The following is a 19,501-nucleotide window of genomic DNA, read 5'->3' on the forward strand; positions in this document are numbered from 1 at the left end:
TACTAAAAAAAATTGGGAATATCGATACTGTTAAGTGTAGCCTGCTGCTGAGATGTCCAAAGCTATTTTCACTCATTTTGAGTGACAACAAAATACAAACAAACTTCCATTGCATGACTCTCGCAAACAATCCACATAATACATGTAACTCAATTAAGGTCAGCAAAGTTAATAACTCACTTAACACCAAATGAAAATAATTAAGATAATGGATTGTTATGCAAGATACATGTACATACCTTAAATGATAGCTTTTTGGTCATTGGCCAAGAATGTCTATGAGTGGGGAATTTCATATGTCCACGGGCCTAAAGTATTCAAATTATGAAAATTAAGATACCTAATCAAACTTCAATGCCCATTTCATTCAAAATTGTTGCAATAGTTATATGTATGATTCCTTGCTTTAACCTGACAAATTATTGATGGCTCTAAGAATAATATTATACACACTGTTATTGTCAGTAGTAACATATTCTATGACATGAAAAGGTACATGTTTATGTATGACAGCGATGCTTGTAAATACAAAACACATCAAGTACACCATTTCAATGTATATTGTAAACAAACCTCATAAACAGTGACTCCACGGACACATATTCCAAGCCACACTGATTCTTTTTCACTCTTCTTGGGCTGTGCAGGAAATATAAAAGTAGTCTGCGATATCACTGATTTTTTTAATACAACGAGTGAATCCTCTGATATTGTTATTTACACCCATAATGATATAATAATAAATAAATTGAATTTTTTTATACATATTTTTTAAACAATATATGTCTGGATTTATTAAAACCAGGTCAATGTCATTTTCACCTTTTTATGCCATGTTTCACTATAAATGTGCTTTTTTTCTTGCCAGAAGCGATCTCCAAAGTAGACAATATAAAAACTAAAGGGAATGTCAGTCTCTTTTTCTCTCCTCCTCTCTCTTCTCTACCTTTTGGCGCTGTCGTTAATTTTTCTTTCTTTCTGGGCATGTTTTAAGACATATCACACAGTAACAAACATGCTCAAGAACACTGAGGTCACTTTTCATTGACCAGGTTTTGATAAATCCAGACGTACCGGTATATAAAATAAATATTTTTTCAAACCATTTTTTATACAAGTTCTTTAAAAAGTCTCCACCTTTCCTCCTCCAGTATGCGTCATCTGTCTTTGTACTTTGTAAAAGTGTATTCCATATTCCTGTAGTTTTTGAGCTTCTTTTATAAATTCCAGTTCCGCGTCTTCATCTGACAGACCATGGAATGTTTTGTGGAAACGTGGCAGTTCTTGTGTAGCGTGATCAACAGAAACCTTGTCTATTATCTAAAACAAAACAAACAAGCTGGATAACTACTTCTGAGTTGTACGCAAAAGTAAAAGGTACATTTGAATGTATGGACTTCAGTTTCTCTGTCTTTTAGCAAAATACACTGCATGTATGGTGAAAATCATATAAAACTTGTGGAAATACCTGGAATAATCGAGCTTTCAAATATTAGGAAAATGTCCTTGCGAATGTATACATGTAATGTTGGTCACAATCAGACAAAGTTACAAAAAACACAAGTACATGTACATGTAATAAGGATACCAGAAGACCATGACATAAATGTAAGATAGTTAGCTGAACACATTTTTGGCTGGTGTATACCCTCGATGAGTTCATAGTTTGTGATCTAAATAAGAACATACCGGTAACTACTTAGGTATGTGAACATACCCTGCTTGGAATGTAATGTTCTGTAAGGAAGTACTCATCACCAAGTGTTTCATTGTAATCTCCTGTCTCTGCTTGAAGTGCAAGTCCTCCAAGAATAAACGATGCTTCCTCATGACAGTACAGCTGCCCACTCAAGATGTCCTCTCGTAGCTGAAGGTAAAACTGATGAATGGTCTTTTGATAGCTGTAGCAGAAAGTATTTAAGATTCGTCAGATTCATGTATGAATTATTTCACAGGATTACAGAGCATGCAGAAAAAGTTAACTTAACAGAAAGCAAGCACATCCATGGCTGACAACTTGAGCGTTACAAAGTCCGGCCTACACTATTTCACTATTTCAATGCTGCAAAATAAAATCTATCATCATAGTAATATTTTTTTGTTTTTGTTGTTTTTTTCCTGTTGTAAAGCACCTTTATACACAGTTCCAGTGCAAAGACAGTCCAAGAAAAATGATTTGGCTGGTGCTCTGAATGTACTAACTGGCAAATAAAACCCCTAAAACAGGGAACATTAATTACATAATATCAGTTGGTTGAGAACAAAAGATTTGTGTCCTACAAATGCATGTTGCAAATTGGCAAGCATTTCATACCTAGCACACTACAGGACATCATAATTGTCACTGTGAATTAATAACTAAAGTAACATATTATGTTAACTTTACATGTACTACATGTACGTGTCCTAATAACATTGCAGCTTTACCTTATAAGAGTAATGTTTTCAACATAAAATTTGACTCTAAAGTACAGAAGAAACTTTTCTGCAGGCTCTTTCCCCTAAAGAATAAACAAAAATATTATTTAAATTGTTTAGCCAAACCAGCAATTCCAAACTCCAATTCGATCGGGAATCTGGGGCCACAGGTTTGTCAGTTGCAAGACTGTTATGTGCAACCCTTGTACAAAACAAAATTAAGTAATTAATTAACTATTGATCTATTTTAGGAGAAAAATAAGTAATGAGATAATGTTTTTAAATGTACAACAAGGACACCACAATACAAACCAACAGGCTACACAATGATAAATTGATTTATTATAAATTTGTTTTTTAAAACAATTTAAAATTAACACATGTACTATACCTCTTCTTTCCACTTTGGAGGGGCATACTTTGCTAGTTTCACATCCAAATCTAAAAAGATGTGTTCCCCATCTGCAAGAATTGTTTAGAAAACATGAGAGATAAAAATCAACTGTCAGGTACTCAGAAAACTACTTAAATGTTATATCTCCAAAATAATGCATCTTTGTCCAAACCATATGCATGTAATATTTATAAATGTACGTGCATGGCATGCAAGGTAGAAATCCCTACTCCAAACAAAAAGGCTAACTGCAAGCTACCTATTAAGCTCATTGTAGGCTAACCGGAGTGCTATTTTGAATAACCGGAGTGCTATTTAGGCTAGCCTGGAGTGCTAGTTAGGCTAACTGGAGTACCATTTAGGCTAACCGGAGTGCTACTTAGGCTAACGGAAATGGATGGCACACCTCACTGCCTCACACTTTGTGACAACCCGTAATTTCTAGTAAGATAACATTATAATTTTTATCCATTTCCTGTTTTAAGGAGCACACTCTTGCATTCAGTTTAAACTTCTTCTCACCTTGTAGCTGAGTCAGACCAAAGAAGAACTTCTCTGTTAATCCCAGGTACTTGATGACTTGATCAAACAAAGCTTGAGTGGTAGAAGTGACCTAAAAAGGCATGCCAAAAATAACAATTTAATTGATCAAAAAACCAAATAAAAAATTATTATTAATAACAGTAAAAGTGAGTCCGCTATGCGAACATGTGTGGACTTTCATTTGAATAAAAGTTGACATTATGAATTAATCAATGAGTTACTGTAGCAGTCAACAACTTCAAGTTTCGAATCGAGTAATTCGAGATACAAGGCGAAAAAACAAAGAACTTTTCAATCAATTTATTTTTTACAAGACTGTTGGAAGAACAAAGTGTTCTATTACTTGTCTTATGCACTACGCTTCAAGAAACACACGTTACCATTGCCGCTTGGGATGTCACGCAATTTCAATGAGCGTGGTGTGACCCTTTGTCACGTCGTTCACGACAAGTGCCTTTTTTTCATGCAAATACAAACCTAGAATCCTACAAGAACAGCAGTTATTAGACCAAAAGCCTTTCCTTACCGCTAGCAAGATAATATACTATTTTCATTAAAAAAAAAATATGTTGCGTGGAGCACGTGAACTGTCTCGCATCGCTTGTTTACACAACCCTTACTTTTTGTGTAAAGCTTGTGTAAACAACTCATCGAAAAACTTGTTCTTTCAATGAGTTCTTTTTTTAACCTTTTTGGAATAACAACGTTTTAATAAGCTTTCACAAATAATTTCTTAGTAGCTTGCGTAGAAAGGCGGAGAAATATATTTTTCTGTTCACGAAATATTCACTTGGAGTCGGTGTTTGAGAGGCGGCGAAGGACGTTATTTAAACCGACAATTAAATTATTTTGTCGCACGGTTTGGATATATGCATATTCTACGGTTCGATGTTATTTTTATTCTTTTCATGACAATGTTTTAGTTCAGTTCTAAATTCGACATCGGTCTTTTGCTAAATATACTACTTGAGAGAAATGGAGCTGGTGAATTATATCCCGGAGTCCAAGACAAGTAAAACAACATGATCAGCGAACTTGTTTTGATACAACTCGTTGTGCATTCATTGTGTGTGGCAAAGCTGAAAGAAATAAATAACCAGACATTTGATTCGTTTTAATATGCGAATCAAAAGTGCTCAAGCCGCACAGAAAACCAAACACTGCGGAAAGTGAGTCAAAAGTGTGAAATAAAAAGAACTTGAACGTGACTTACGACCGCAGTTGTTCAGCACATTAGATATGCAGATTTCAGCCGTCGCGATTGTTATTTCACTTTTCACCTACGCCACTGCTGCCTTTGAAGTTGTTCCTTGATGTATATTTTCCAGCCACCACACGCTCTTCGAAAGATGTGTCAAAAAAAGGCTTCTAGATTCAAGAATAAAATGCGACTTACTCGATACTGATCGAATTTCTGGGTTTACTGCCTTGGCTGCCCATCTCACCGAAACTTCGGATTCTCCGATCACTGTCGAAAACTTCCGAAAGCACTAACACGAGTTATCACGGAAAGTGACCCCCCAATCGGAAAAAACTGCATCACAACAATGTGTAGACTTTAAAGTCCACACAAAAATAGGTCTATAATCCAATAAAAATATTATATAGAAATACAACAAGACAGCATTCAATCTTAATCTTAAGTGTGCCATAATTTTATTTGTTTTGCCCTGCAAGACATAAATTAGAAAACAACCCAAATGACATTGACACCATACCTCGATCATCATTTGCAGTTTTTGTCTGTTTAGCAGAATCACTGTCACCAGTCTTCTACCATGTGGTAAGGAGCCAGCTTTCCTCTGCAATAAAGTCATCATTTAATAATGAGTAAGGTACAACTGCTTCTTAGTTGTTTCATTGATCAAGTACAGTAGAATTCCGATTTCTTGAACCTCCTGATAACTCAAATTAAAAGTTGCTTCCCTTGGATTTTCCTCAGTCAGTCAAACACTGCAAGTTTATCTCAGATTTCTCAAAAATTTCTGGAGCCAATTTTTGTTTCCCTTGGAGGTTACAAAATCAGGATTCCACTGTTCTATGAAAATGTTCCAGGAAGATCGGTCTCTTGCCCACAGATTTCACTTTAAGTCTCCAGTACATCTAGAACTTACCGGAGATATATTGACAACTGACAGGTTTGGGTCTTTTTCAATGAGAACAAACTCAGGGCCAAAGAACTCCTGTTATGGATGATAAAAAGAAACATCCTGGTAAGTAAAATTTGCATTTTTTTAAATAGGAACTTTTGATCTAATAAACAAATGTAAGTTGTTAAGCTGCTGTTACGAAAGAAAGATAAAAGAAATAAGATATTTATCTCCAATAAGTGGTCTTTACCAGTCCATCTGACACATTAACACCCGCTTGAATCTAAGCCTGAAGGCTGGCCGCCGAAACATGATCTTATTTGGTATTGAACACGGTATGATTCATCATCAAACATAAGAGTTTGCAGAACGTAACAGCAACTTTCAGGCCAAAAGTTCAACACATTCCGGTTTTGAAATGGCACAAAGATTGGATATGAAGACTTCTTCCGAAAAATTGATCCTGACCTGTGTCAATATGCATTAATTTTGCAGGTTCACTTGAATCACTTCTGGTGTAAACTTTCACCTGTACTCAGTGTTTATGGTGAGCATTTTGAGCGCGAAAGTTGTCTTTATGGTCTACTAAACTTCAATGTTTGATGACAAATCATGCGACGTTTAATACCCATAGATCATGTTTCGGTGGCGAGTCTTCATGCTTAGATGCAAGCAACGGTACACTTAGAACTTGCAGATACTACTTACCTCCAGTTTAGTTTTTGATCCAATTTTGCCAAGTTTCATATCCTTAGCAGCCTCACTGCTAACATGGATGTCAGGCACAGAGAGGAAACGTTGTGGCATTTGACGAGCATGATCAACTTCATCAGTCCCTGGAAAACTTTTCTGGGTCAGGACTTGTTTTCTTAAGTCCATTGTTGAAGAATATTGACGATCACTGAGCAATAGATTTAAAGATAAAAACATTTAGTAATGTGAGTTGAACTTGCCCTGGCTAAGAGAACTACCTACAATAGCTCTAGTCCACTGGAGATCCACAGTATGTAGATGCCCCATGCTCTACAACAGACACTACAACAAGTAGTACTCACCAGCTCAATTCTATTTTATTAGCTTATAGGCAAGAGAAGATTTTGAAACCCTCTCTAGGTACTAACAGTAAAATCCAGATTTCTTGATCCTCCAGAAATCAGAATTCAGGGGTAAAATTGACTGAGTGAAGTACGGTAGATTCAACGGAAACGACTTTTGGCTTGAGTTATCGGAAGGTTTAAGAAATTGGCATTCTACATTGCCTGATGGGGGATGTCACACAGGCCAGGAAAATTCATGTAGTAGACCTACAAACATGTATCAGTCTGTGTCTTACTTTGATAAACGGGGATCTTTTCCAGCCCTAAATGCTGCCCTTGAAGCTGAACTCCCTATACTGGTGAGGTAAGCCTCACTCTCATAGCCATCTGTCAGGTATGAGTCGGGTGCATAGCTTCCTTGTGTGATCGACATCATGGATGAACGGCCGTCAGATAGCATGGACGACTGTGGACCAGACACCATCGAAGAAGTGTCTGTGATTGACGCATCACTATCAAAACGACGCAATTTTGAATTTCCTGGTTCAAAAAAAGTATTGCATTAGAAGTTATGTACAGTGTTATGTACTGGTTTCCTGTTTTTAAATTTGTCAAATCTGTGTAGCTTATTTTTCAATCAGATCTGCAAATATTCTTCACCATTAGATAATGTACCTTTTTACAGTAATCATTGTACATGTATCTTCTGTAAATGTTAATTACAATGTGGTTAAAGTAAGTCAAGACAGTTTCTGCTAGTTTTCTTTCGTCATCTTATTTCAAGTCTTCCAGAACAATGAACATCATTGTCTAAGATTTGTGGCCTTTAAGATTAATAGCCATTACAATGAACATTATAGACTAAAAATTAATAGCTACTAAGTTAAACATAGTATTTTGATTCAGACAGCTCTACTGTCTAGTTCTTAGTTAGTAATTAACAATTATCCTGCGAAATTGCGTGGAATATTGCCTGATACTTAGCTAAAATCAGACGATATTCTGCAAGATTGTCAACGAAACACATTTTGCAGGTAGAAAAACTGTAATCATGCAGCGCTTTACAAGACTTCGGACAAATCTTTGGGACCTACGTATATTTAACAATTATCCTGCGAAATCGCGCGGAATATCGCCTGATACTTAGCCGACGAGGCCGTAGGCCGAGTGGGCTAAAATCAGACGATATTCCGCAAGATTGAGCAGGATAATTGTTTTATTATTCAACAAATTGTCAACGAAACACATTTTGCAGAAAGAAAAACTGTAATTATGAAGCGCTTTGCAAGATTTCTGACGAATCTTCGCAACCTACGTATATCGCAGGATATCTGTTATGTACGGATGACAGATATCGTTTACATTTTGACCATATATGGGCAGCGCATGCATTTGTTGAATAATAATAACTAATAACTACCCCCTTCAGCTGACAGATCAGTTAATGCCTAGTAACAACCTAAAAATTTAACTTCCATGAGAGATGTCAACGTTCTACTTCTACCTAACATGTGCATCAGCTATCGAAAAGTTACTTACTAGAGGCAGGAACCAAATCAGGTCTTGATTGTACATGAACATCAGAATCAAGACCTTTTGCAGGGCCCTCAAAGAACCCAGCCTTTGGAATGTCATTCTCATGTGTACCCTGTAGCCCATACTTGTCCAAACGGCTTGAGCCTGAGGGTGGAAGATGGTTCCAAGACGTTCCATTCTGGAGTGTGGCTGAGCTACTAGGCCTTGACTGATCACGTGTCCTGGGCCACGTCTGATCACGAGCCATAGGTTCTGATTGGTCAAAAGAGCTTGGCTGTGATTGGTCAATGTTTATAAAACCATTTGATAAGTTGGAAGGTGATGATTGTTGACTTCTGTCTCTCCTCGCCCGTTCTAGGTGGTCCTTGTACTTATCTACAAAAAAAATTGAGAAGTACTGTACTTTTCCTTATGTTTTGTATTTTTACAATGAACAAAATTATAATGTATATGAAATACTGAAAATAATAATTCAGCCATCTATACTGCTTACATTGTAGATCATCTATTCTAAATGTAAATAACCAGTGACTCACCAAGCACATGAGGAATGCGAGCCTGCTTACTGCGAGGTGTCAAGGCTAACTCAGTTGGTGAGCCTGATCGGCGATAATTTGACCCTATCAATTCTTCTGATGTTGGTTGACCTTGCGTGCTGATCCGTGAGGGTGGAGGTGAAGGAAGGCTTCGAGGGCTGGCTAAATCAGTAATAACTGATGGTTCCTGAGGAGAAAACAAAACAGTCCTTTCACCATGCCAAATGTTATTACTTATCATGCAATAGCTTGGCTCTATCAAGCAGGGCAGGCAAAACCCAGGTTTGATTGCTCTGGGCAAGTGAATTTTGCCCTCTTGGGCAGGGAAAATAGACATTTAGGGGCCTGGTGGGCAAGTGAAATTAGCCTCAGTTGTCTTGTGAGTTTGAGTGATGGCAAGAAATATTCAAGTGGGGCAAGTAAAAAGTGAAATTTACTGGCCCACTGTGCAAGTGGATTTCAATTTTTTTTCCTGCCCTGTCAAGCAAAAGCACCCATTGGACCAAGAGTAGGCAAAAACTTGACCAGGATGTATGTATCCCTTCTTGAAAAGGATGACTAGAAACTTTAACAGCCAGGCATTAAAATACCAAGTTGAACATTAACTGGTTATGGCTATTTTAACCAGTGGTAAAATACGAGCATTTTTTTCAGCTTTTAACAAAGGCTCAACTCATTAGACTATACCTCTCCATTCATAAACTCAGAGTTATTAACATGCACAGTTTCTTCATCAAAACTGTAATCTTCTTCATCATTCTGCAACAGAAAACATCGAGATGGTTTAACTAATGCTGAAAGTCAAGTCTCTAGAATTTTGATTTAAATCAGATTCACAGAAGTTGAGTTTACTTATAGTCAGCATTTACTATAACTGACAGTACAATTTTTTTATCAAGTCAACTTACATCTGGTACATCATCTCCCAAAACCGCAGTCACCATGGATGCAATAATGTCATTAAAACGTCGCCTTTTACGATGTCCATGGCACACCTTCACATAAAGATGGAAAATAAAATTAAAATACATTTTGAAAAAAATATTCTTGTTCTGAACATCTGGTCATGGATTATATTACTGACAAAGAAAATGTCTATCATAATTTAAGGGGCTTTGTCAATGATTTTAACAGATTTTTGAACAACAGCTGAAAATTTGTGTCTTTGGCTGCAGATGGCTAGGATGGACATAGATTATACATGTAACTTGAAAAATTGGGCTTAACTTTTCAGGTGTTTCTGCACATTTTTAAAAAAATTAATATCTATTGCTGTAGTTTAATTTCTATTCGCAAATGAAGTTTATATCTTCCTTTAAGAGTTCAATGATAATGTTTCTCATGGGTTACTATAAGTTGCCTACCACTAATTTCAGAACAGTTTAGACCAAAAATCAGAGAAATCCCTGTGACATAGCTCCCTTAAAATAACTATTTTTATCACCAGCTGCTCATATCAAGGAAAGTTCAACCTAGGTTACTTACCTCCATAACTTTTGTGAGGGAAATCCGTAACTGAGAACTTTCTTCACACATGGACAAAAGCACATTCTCCAAACTTTCACTTAAATTTACCGGCTGTTAAAGAAATTCAAAATAAAAAAAATAGTATTTATATTTATCCATGGCAAATAATTTAATACTAAAATTGAGCCAAATTAAATAACATTGAAATACAACATGTAACAAGGGGATAATGCAACATTATGCAACTGCAAGGGAAAAGAGTTTGACTTGTTCTTCTTTTATTAATAAGCCAAATTCTTCAAACTAGTATTAAATGTCTATTTTGCAAATGTAGATTACATACAACTGAAGAAAGTAAAACACTTGACCAATAAGTTAAGAATTTTGTCTTTTGAAGTCAAGATGTACATGTACATGTAATAGGGTACATTTGTAAATTTCTCACCTTTCCAACAGGGATTTCATACTCAGCCGCATGATATAGTGTCATTCCCAGTGAGTAAATACAGATCTGTTAAATTTGCAACAAAAATCAATGCAAGTCATGCACTTTGCTGGAAAATTCAGAAGGAGTCGGAGATATATTTTTTTTAACACTTATGGGTAACAATCTTGGCAATGTACACTAAGCTCAGAGGTTCATGTCAAATCATTGCTTAACATGCTTGGTGATTAGAAATTTAAGTGTTGCTCAGGGATTGACATCTTCGCCAATTCCAAGACTTATAGGAATGCTTATCTTATTGCAAGCAAACAAGTTTTACATCTGCTGTTGAATAAGGTGGTAAGATGAGGAAAACCATTTTGAATTCATAATTATGTGAGCTGTTTTGTGAATGGTGCATAAAGTTGTTTAAAACAAATGACAGGTTCTATTTTTGTTGGGTGTTAAACTCAGACATATGAGGTGATAATATTACATCATGTGTAAATCTTATCAGCATAAGTGGGAGAACAAGTCATCACTGTCAAACACCCAACAGGTCCATTCATTCACTTAATCAATCATCCACCCAACAACCTATAACCAGGTTCAACTACTGTACTGAGTTGTAGCAATTTGCACTTATTGATTCCAGAGCAGAGTTCCCACTTGTTTTGGAAGCTAGGGGTCCCTGGGACTTTATATAAGGGGTCCCTGGGATTTATTTATAATGTGTTAAAGGTAAATATTACAAGGGTTTAGTTTTAGGAGGTTTTTTCCGCGAGTTTCTCCCCATGGTCGAGCCATTTTAAACAAAAGCCTGGTGAGACTCAGCTACTGAAATGTGCCCCAGGCTAGTCGATTTGCCAGTGCAGCTATTGACAGAGCTGAATATATTTCTAATCCTGGTTACTTTCAGGTTGAAACAGATGAACCCACATATAGTTTGGAAACAAACTACAGATAACCTGACCTACAGGTTAAATACACATTACATATTGGTTTCATAAAATGTTACTGCAGTACCTTTTCTAGGGTTCCCTCACTTCCAATTGGTTTACTTTGTTTTGAATACATTTCTGGTGCAGTGAAAGAGCGATTTCTTGACGACACTGAAATAAACCAGTATGATAATTATTATGTACTTAACAATGTAGGTAACCATGTTAAACAAATACCTAAAATGAAATAATTGCAGTTGTACAACATTCACAGGTTCTAGATTACTTGGGTGTTGAACTCAGACATATATGAGGTGATAATATTACATCATGTGTAAATCTTACCAGCATAAGTGGGAGAACAAGTCATCATTGTCAAACACCCAACAGGTCCATTCACTCACTTATCATCTACCCAACAACCTATATGTAACCAACTATTTGTACTTGGCAGGAGCAATTTTTAACTCAAATTCATTTCACACTGTTTGATATCAGAGTTCATGTGTCGTCATATGGTAAGCCACCTAGTCTTGATGCAAGTTTCTGTATTCAATATCTTCTCTGTGGCCAAACTTGTGAACTGTTTTATGATAGAAGAGTGATTTTCCCTTCACGTTTAAATTTTTTTTTCCTTATGGGCTAATGTACAATGTAAATTATTTTTCTAGAAGTGTTGACTGCTTCACTATAGTAGATCAACAACTGTCTTCGTTGAGTCTTTTGTTAAGTTGAGTCTTCTTTGGTTATGGTTTTGACACTCAACTGGAAACTGCTCTAACAAGCTGTCCAAAAGAGAGAGTTCATTGTATCCATATTCTTTGAACGTGGATTACTTGTTATTGACTACAGCTTGACTTGCTGTAGACAAATCGGGCAAATGACTGAAAAGGACTAAAGTATACAGTTAGACCTTCCTTACCTGTATGCAGCGAGAACTTGACTTTGCCATTGTGGCAAAGAAGTAAACTTTCTGGTGTAATTGTATAGGTAAGAAGACCCTTCCTCCTTGCTTTACCTGTTTATAATTCAAACACCCACTCAGAAAATCTCTCATAGTATTTTACCAAAAATAACAAAATGTCATAATTCAATTTGACAGGGATATAATTTAAGTGTAGTGTGATACATGTCTATTTATCAGTTTTTCACTGTATCTATGTATTTTACAATCTGAATTATGAAAACTGTAGACTTTAGCGCTGAAATCACGTGTTAGATCAGTACAGTTTTATCAATTAAGGATAAGCCCCCTCCCCTCAAAGTTACATAGTTACCCAGTGTTTACAAGACATGAAGTTTTAATTATTATTTTTAAAGAAGTATTTGTTTAAAAGAAATGACTTTCCTACATTCTTCCTCCAAACTGTAAAGTTTACCTTTGATAAATACATCTTGGAGCGCTACACTTGATTGAGAGAGCAATGCCCAAAGCTCTTCTTCACGTAGAGGGCCTGCACGCACCTCAAGAATCTCATCTAGCGTGACGGAATTGGCTGTTAAGGCTGGCATGGTTATTCACTAACCTGGTACACTGAAACAAGGTAAATCAATTTTTAGTAAATTTAATTATGAACCTGATTTTATTGAACATGGACAGTTTTAAACATTTTAGTATCAATTGGGCAGGGACAAAAGTCAGACCAGATTAACTTGGATCCTTAAATTCCTTTGAATTGAATAGAAGAACAACATTCACAGGTTCTAGATTTCTTGGGTGTTGAACTCAGACATATGAGGTGATAATATTACATCATGTGTAAATCTTACCAGCATAAGTGGGAGAACAAGTCATCACTGTCAAACACCCAACAGGTCCATTCACGCACTTAATCAATCGACATCCACCCAACAACCTAATGAAGTCCAACTATTGTACTGGGCACTAGCAATAGTACTGTTAAGTAGTACTAGTAGTAGCAATAGCTATTGTGTATTTCCTCATAGATTGAATAGCCGCTATTCTTATAAATCAGTGGTTCAAGTTGATCTGGTCGGACTTTTGTCCTTGCCTGTATCAAATGCTTCCTGTATATATACACATTCATGTATCAAGCTTTGCTTTGAACATTGAAAATATGGGAAACAAAAAAAAATGTTTAGCACTACTAAAGAACACCAAAGATTTTCTTTTGGTGAATAAGCAAGAACGTGGTGCACTTTATAATGGTATACATTACCTAAAATTATAATGCCTGAAAATGAAAAGTTTTCTCCACTTCATCTTGTTGTTGGTCTAACCAAAATCTTGCAGCATATCTGCCACAAAAAATAGAAAAATACATTACTTAAAAATTATCACACACAAATGTATGTATCTACCTTTGCAGCTCAGTTTAAACCGGTCTGCCACAAGGTATGTTACTGGCCGAGCTGTTCTTCCTCGCAAAGACTGTGTGTGCTCTTAACTGAGTGTGCTCAGGATCTGCGACGTTTACTTTGAAAAAATTAGAGTGTTCAAAGCAAGCCAGCGCTTGAATACATAAGCATGGAATAATGGAATAGGACTTTGGTTCTATTTTGTTGGTTTCTGGAACCGAAGTAATGATTAATACTGTAAATGTAATATTTATCAAGTTATCTACTGCACTGGGGTTTGAAATGTTGTCATGTACAATGCACTTGAAAAAAGTTATCAAAAATGTAAGTGCCCACATTTTATCAAATTCAAAAGCCATGGTAACACACTGTAACAATAAAGAATTTTGTCCGACTGTGCAGTTGATTAAATGAGCCGCATGCTGCAAACAAAAATCGTACTTACAAAAAGAAATGATTCTACTCACAGTAGAAGTGCATTACAAAGAAATAAAAATAATCCTCAAAATTTAATTCTACAGCTAAACCAATAGCCACCAGACAAGTTGAAATTTACCACCAATAACAGGGTTCTCAAAATTTAACTTTAATCAAAAGCCATCTCATTTCAGTGACAAAGCTGCACGTTGACAACTGGACATTTTTATTTTGTGCTACAGAGCTTATTGCACAGCTTTTACACATATATGTGCTACAGTACTGACACCACTCACAGGTGTTACAGGTTATGAGTTTTACTAAGAACACTGGATAATATTACTTTCTTATTATATCTCTGAGATAGCACACACGCTGTGATTGGTCAATTTTATGGGCCGTTATCTGCAGTACGGCCCGCAAAATTTGACTGAGAGTTCTCCTGATGCCGTACGCCTTTGCAAGTTGAAATGTCTCGCGAAGAAGATTTTCAAAACTTCCTACAACGTTCGCAGTCAGAGGGAAAAAGCGAGGAACAAAGGCGAAGCGAAGAAGGTCTACCGAACTTTAAACTTTTTGTGATCTGTTGGAAGGAGAAAACTTCCCTGATGTGGTGGACTTAGAGCAACCTGAGCAGGCTAGGATTCATGTCAAGAACTTGAAAGTTTCATCAGTGCCGAGAAATATGCAAACACGGTCAAGAAGACGAAAAGTGAATGGAAATTATTTACAGTACGGACCGAGAACTTGATTAATCAAAATAAGATAACGATAAACAATAAAAACATTGTAGAGGAATACATGTGCTGAGCCCTCAAAGTAATCCTGCCCAGTTGTAGTAAAAAGGTACCGGTAAATGCACAAAGGTCAGTAACTGCCCACACTGCCAGAACTTATCCCAGTTTCTGTAGAATAAAGCAGCTAGGTTTATCTTACAGCCTGGGATTCATTAAGATTTGGAGCAGGCCGGCTAGGTGGGCATCAGGGTTTTGCACACCTTTGGTGTAAAACAGCCAGGCAAAGTCTTGTTTATAGCCAGTCAATTTGCTACTGGGCAAAGAGTTGACTGGAAATGAAACCCTTCTAGGGATAATGCTACTCCCCCTAGATGGGACGCTAGTTCAGTACAGGAATGTACTCCCCAACCCCCTTGCTTTCTCCCCAGGATTTGTCTGGTTGCCCTAACAGTTCATCAGTACCCATTTATACACCTGGGTGGAGAAAAGCACTGTGAGAGTAACATGTCCCTCCCAAGAACACAACACAATGACCACAGTGCTTGAACCCACACTGCTTGATCCACATGAACAGGTTAGAGTGCTAACCATTAGAAGGTATTGCAAAATAAACTGCATCCGAGAAATCCAAGTCTTATATTCATTGACTCAAGCTGTCTAAGTTCTACATGTATTGTGAACTTGTAAAATACTGTAAAAGCTAGGACACACTGATATGGTATATATGTACAGGATTGGAAAAGAACGATCTCAAACTTTAAGTTGCTCAAATGCTCCATTTCAGAGACAGCAAGTATAAATTACAGCTAAAATATAAAACACGCCAGGTTAATGAATAAAAAGACATGAGACATACCGGTACACATATGTATAGTAGATATGTTTCGTAGATATTTACTAAGGTCCAACTTAATTAACTTTGTTGATAAAAGTGCTAAAAGCAGATTCTTGTCTGTATTGTGTTAATAAGTCCAAAATGATTCAATATCAGAAAACTTTTAATTTTATTATTAATATAATACAAAAGAAAACAATTCTGATCTCAAAGTTATGAGGCAAAAGGCAAGCTACATTTAGTCATTAGAGTGCAATGGAATATATCACGTCCTCAAAGAGCAGTTTCTAAGATCATAGATTAGACTGATGATTAAATAATTTCTATGATCTAAACTTTTTCACAGGATACATAACATATAACTCTGTGCATGTGGCTGCCATCATCCAGAAAGAGTTCACACCCCTACTACAATACACTGTACATATTATCAAAAACGAAACATCTGATCAATACAACTAAAAAATACAGTTATAAGAGCAAAGATAATGGCTTGAGACTATGAAATACAAAAACAAAATGAGAAGAATAAAAACTTGGAACACTGTACAAACAGGTTGAGAAAAGTAGTCAAAACATATCACTGTAGCTTGATGGATTACCCGGCGAAGTCTTCCTATAACTTATTGTAATATTAAAATATTGCTCAAGCCACCTGTGAGGCTTGTCACTGAAACCGCTCTTGACAGATATTGACAAAGTTATTTATCCATTGAATGCAGGAACTTGTATTGCTCTTATAATCGAAAGATAAACAAAGTAATTATTATTCCAGTTGCAATATACTTTTTTAAAATAGAAAATTTGTGATCAGAAGAACAGTTCCAGAATAAATGCTGTATTAATAGTTCTTTTTTAAACTTTCCTATTTGCATTACATTTTCTTTTTGATTTTCTAACAGTGAAACCTATTCATAGATGTACACTTCCCTGTTTCTTATGTCTTCCCTGTTCCCCTATAAAGTAAACATATACTTCAACTTCATTTTGTTTTTGGCCTGTGCAAGCCACTTTGTACATTCTACAACAGACCATTACTCTTTCTGAAATAAGAAATACTCACACTGTACTTCCCTGTACACAAATCAGTGCTACATGTACAGTAAGGGCATCACTTTTTTATGAAATGTGATATTATAAAATTAATACCTGGCTACATGTTAGGCACCCAGTGGAACATGGCATGATATTGAAAGTTTTGCAAATTAAAAATTCATTAATGGACACTTGGAACAATATTAAGCTACCAGCTATGATATGTCAATGATATGTTTTGCTGAACATGCTATAAATGAAACAGCCTGCTACTTTGTGAACCTTTGAAATGGCAGGAAAAAAAACAATATTTTGGCTCAATAAAATATGAAGCTCCTACTGGCCAACAAGACAAGAAGATTTTCAGCAAAATAAATTCATTAAACTTGACGAAGAAATTAAAATGGTGGAGCATCTGCCAGACACCTTGAATGCAGCTTGCCAGGGATAAGGTCACAAAAACATGACCATTACTTCAAAATAACATGTCATCATTTTGCAGGACTGCTGTATAAACTTTCATAAAATATCAAGCTTTCTTGAAATCATAATTAATGATGGCACTTGAGCCATGCACAATAATTATAAAGAGGGCCTTATTCTGTCAAACTGTCCAATAAATATTATTTTTACTAGTCTTTTCCATGAATTTAAATTATAAACATATTATGTACGCGTAGGAGGGTGTGCAATGAGTCTCGCAACTTTCGTCGACAATACTCAGGATCTAATTTTGAAATTCAAATGTGCCAGCGAGCTATAAATACACATCAGCCGGCGAATGTATTAGAAAAGCAATTAACATCACTTAACATATGCATGGCCTAAAATCTAAATCGACTTCTGTTTACCCTTCTGCCAGGATTCTCGCAAACAATTTATACAAGGAGAGAATATTCAAGCAAGATCAGATGCTGCTTTCGTTTTGTGAATTTTTTGCAGCTCATCAATGCAGCATTTGAGTTCCGTTTTCACTAGAATACGTTCACCGCATAAACAACAAAGTTAAAACGAGTATTCTGGTTTTCCGACCCCAAATGAACCGCAAATAAATTGCTTACACTATTCTGGCTCGTGGGTAGCTACAAAAAAATTAAATTTTCAATCGAACGACATTGTTGTGTAGTAATCAACCAGACCAGAGCTAACAATACAACGTAGATTTTTACACCTTTTACTTCGCCCTCTTACTCTGTAGATCACCGTTAAAACAAAGCACTGTGTTTTTAAGATAAAAAGATTATCAGAAATGTGGGAAACGTTTGTAGAGTCCCATCACCTTAGCTAAATATTATGCCAAAGGTCTCGCATATCAGCACGATTAAGTTAACATTGATGGCCTTGAATTGTCTTCTAAATTCAAATCAAATACCTTTCCTCTCATGAGAATTCTTCCGTGGACAAATCGGGAAATTCTTTCGTGTAAAAATAGTCCACCGTTTCTATCGAAGCTATCGATTTACGATTTCTAAGTCGAGTACCAAGAGTTTAACCGCTGATACCACGCATTACAAAATGCAAGCTTACCGTACCGCAACCTGCAAGACGACCCAAACAGGATACAAGCTCACTCCAAACGTACTTTTGCCAATGCACTATATGAAGTACTACGATAAAGGGATAAAAATCCTTTCTCCAGTTTGTTGCACCTGGTGCAATAAAGCAATTCAACCGGATTGTGTTGTTGTAAATTTTTCAGGGAAAACAATCGGCCTCACAACGACTCACAAGGAAGACAACGATAAACACTCAATCGTGATTGGCCAAATGAACCCACGTGATTACTTGATTCCACACCAATGAGTCATCGCCGCCATTTTGGCTCGCTTTTCAAACATCTCTCGCCAACGCAAAATAACGTAACCTGTGAAATTAATGTGGACGTAAATAAATTAAAATATAATTTTAATACAGTTCAAATAGGCAGCCATTGAAAAAAGAATAAATTGTTTAATTCAGATCACATATCATGATATGGCAAATAACATTGAAAGGGTTATTTTTGGCACCCCAATTCAACCACCCCTCTCTATAAAAAACGTAAAACCGGCATGTGCCTTCCTTTAGTTGTGGGTTGTCAACCTTTAAAAGAATTGCCAAACCCCCCAGAAATCAAGATTTATATGCTTATATGCAGTGTCTAGCCTAAATTAAAGCCAGGCTGCAGAGGATGTACTGGGGACAGTACTACATGCATGTTTGTGACTGCTATTGTGACTTTTTTGGATTATTTTTGCATTTCAAAAAACTTTTTTGAAAACGTTTACTTTTACTTTTTCATCCGTTCTTCAAGTCTGACGGTCTTCTAAGCTCTGCACCCCCCCCCCCCATTCCCCCCCCCCCCCATCTTTGCTCTCCCCAAGCTCCCCGCCTTTTCGCATTTTTTAGTTCCAGCTTCTGGAATACATTCACTGTAAAAACAAAAATGCCAGCATTGGCAAATATTCGTCGCGTTCCGAAAAATATTTTTGTTATAATCCGATCCAGATGATCAAATGATCTTTTACTGATTAAAATACCCAAAACACTCACGGGAGATAGATCGAAACAAGATGTTGAATACACGATCTCGGTACAATGCGGGGTACAATTATCAGGATATAACTCAGAAATTGATTTATTATCCAAGAACTTTCTTCATAAAGTTATCAACCTGTTTCAACCTATCGTAACTTAGCAACGCTTTCACGAAGATTGCATTCTGGTCTCGGAGATTTTCGCGTGATGTCGTCACATTCCGTGGGCGGAGTGATCAACTCCGAGAGGAGACTG

General features: G+C 36.4%; 1 protein-coding gene across 2 annotated transcripts in view; it reads right to left on the reverse strand.

The window, feature by feature from the left end:
- Positions 1-18,463, reverse strand: part of LOC144644056 (tyrosine-protein phosphatase non-receptor type 13-like) — a 51,883-nt gene extending 33,420 nt beyond the window's left edge. The window contains exons 1-22 of one of the 2 annotated variants that reach the window (XM_078503466.1): positions 18,262-18,463; positions 13,567-13,645; positions 12,766-12,920; positions 12,309-12,404; positions 11,472-11,557; positions 10,467-10,532; positions 10,040-10,132; positions 9,463-9,549; positions 9,242-9,313; positions 8,555-8,741; positions 8,022-8,393; positions 6,779-7,022; positions 6,154-6,346; positions 5,470-5,538; positions 5,074-5,157; positions 3,335-3,425; positions 2,810-2,880; positions 2,428-2,501; positions 1,718-1,901; positions 1,138-1,320; positions 574-639; positions 240-308 (exon numbers count right to left, since the gene is read on the reverse strand). In XM_078503466.1, the coding sequence (XP_078359592.1) occupies positions 240-308; positions 574-639; positions 1,138-1,320; positions 1,718-1,901; positions 2,428-2,501; positions 2,810-2,880; positions 3,335-3,425; positions 5,074-5,157; positions 5,470-5,538; positions 6,154-6,346; positions 6,779-7,022; positions 8,022-8,393; positions 8,555-8,741; positions 9,242-9,313; positions 9,463-9,549; positions 10,040-10,132; positions 10,467-10,532; positions 11,472-11,557; positions 12,309-12,404; positions 12,766-12,898 (2,520 nt within the window). In that variant the 5' untranslated portion in view covers positions 12,899-12,920; positions 13,567-13,645; positions 18,262-18,463. Of the gene's footprint in view, positions 1-239; positions 309-573; positions 640-1,137; positions 1,321-1,717; positions 1,902-2,427; positions 2,502-2,809; positions 2,881-3,334; positions 3,426-5,073; positions 5,158-5,469; positions 5,539-6,153; positions 6,347-6,778; positions 7,023-8,021; positions 8,394-8,554; positions 8,742-9,241; positions 9,314-9,462; positions 9,550-10,039; positions 10,133-10,466; positions 10,533-11,471; positions 11,558-12,308; positions 12,405-12,765; positions 12,921-13,566; positions 13,646-18,256 lie in introns of both variants that reach the window. The other variant, XM_078503465.1, reaches the window with a different exon arrangement.
- Positions 18,464-19,501: the final 1,038 nt, after the last annotated feature.

The sequence above is a fragment of the Oculina patagonica genome, chromosome 2, assembly GCF_052425735.1.
Source record: "Oculina patagonica isolate OP01 chromosome 2, crgOcupat, whole genome shotgun sequence".
Taxonomy (NCBI): domain Eukaryota; kingdom Metazoa; phylum Cnidaria; class Anthozoa; order Scleractinia; family Oculinidae; genus Oculina; species Oculina patagonica.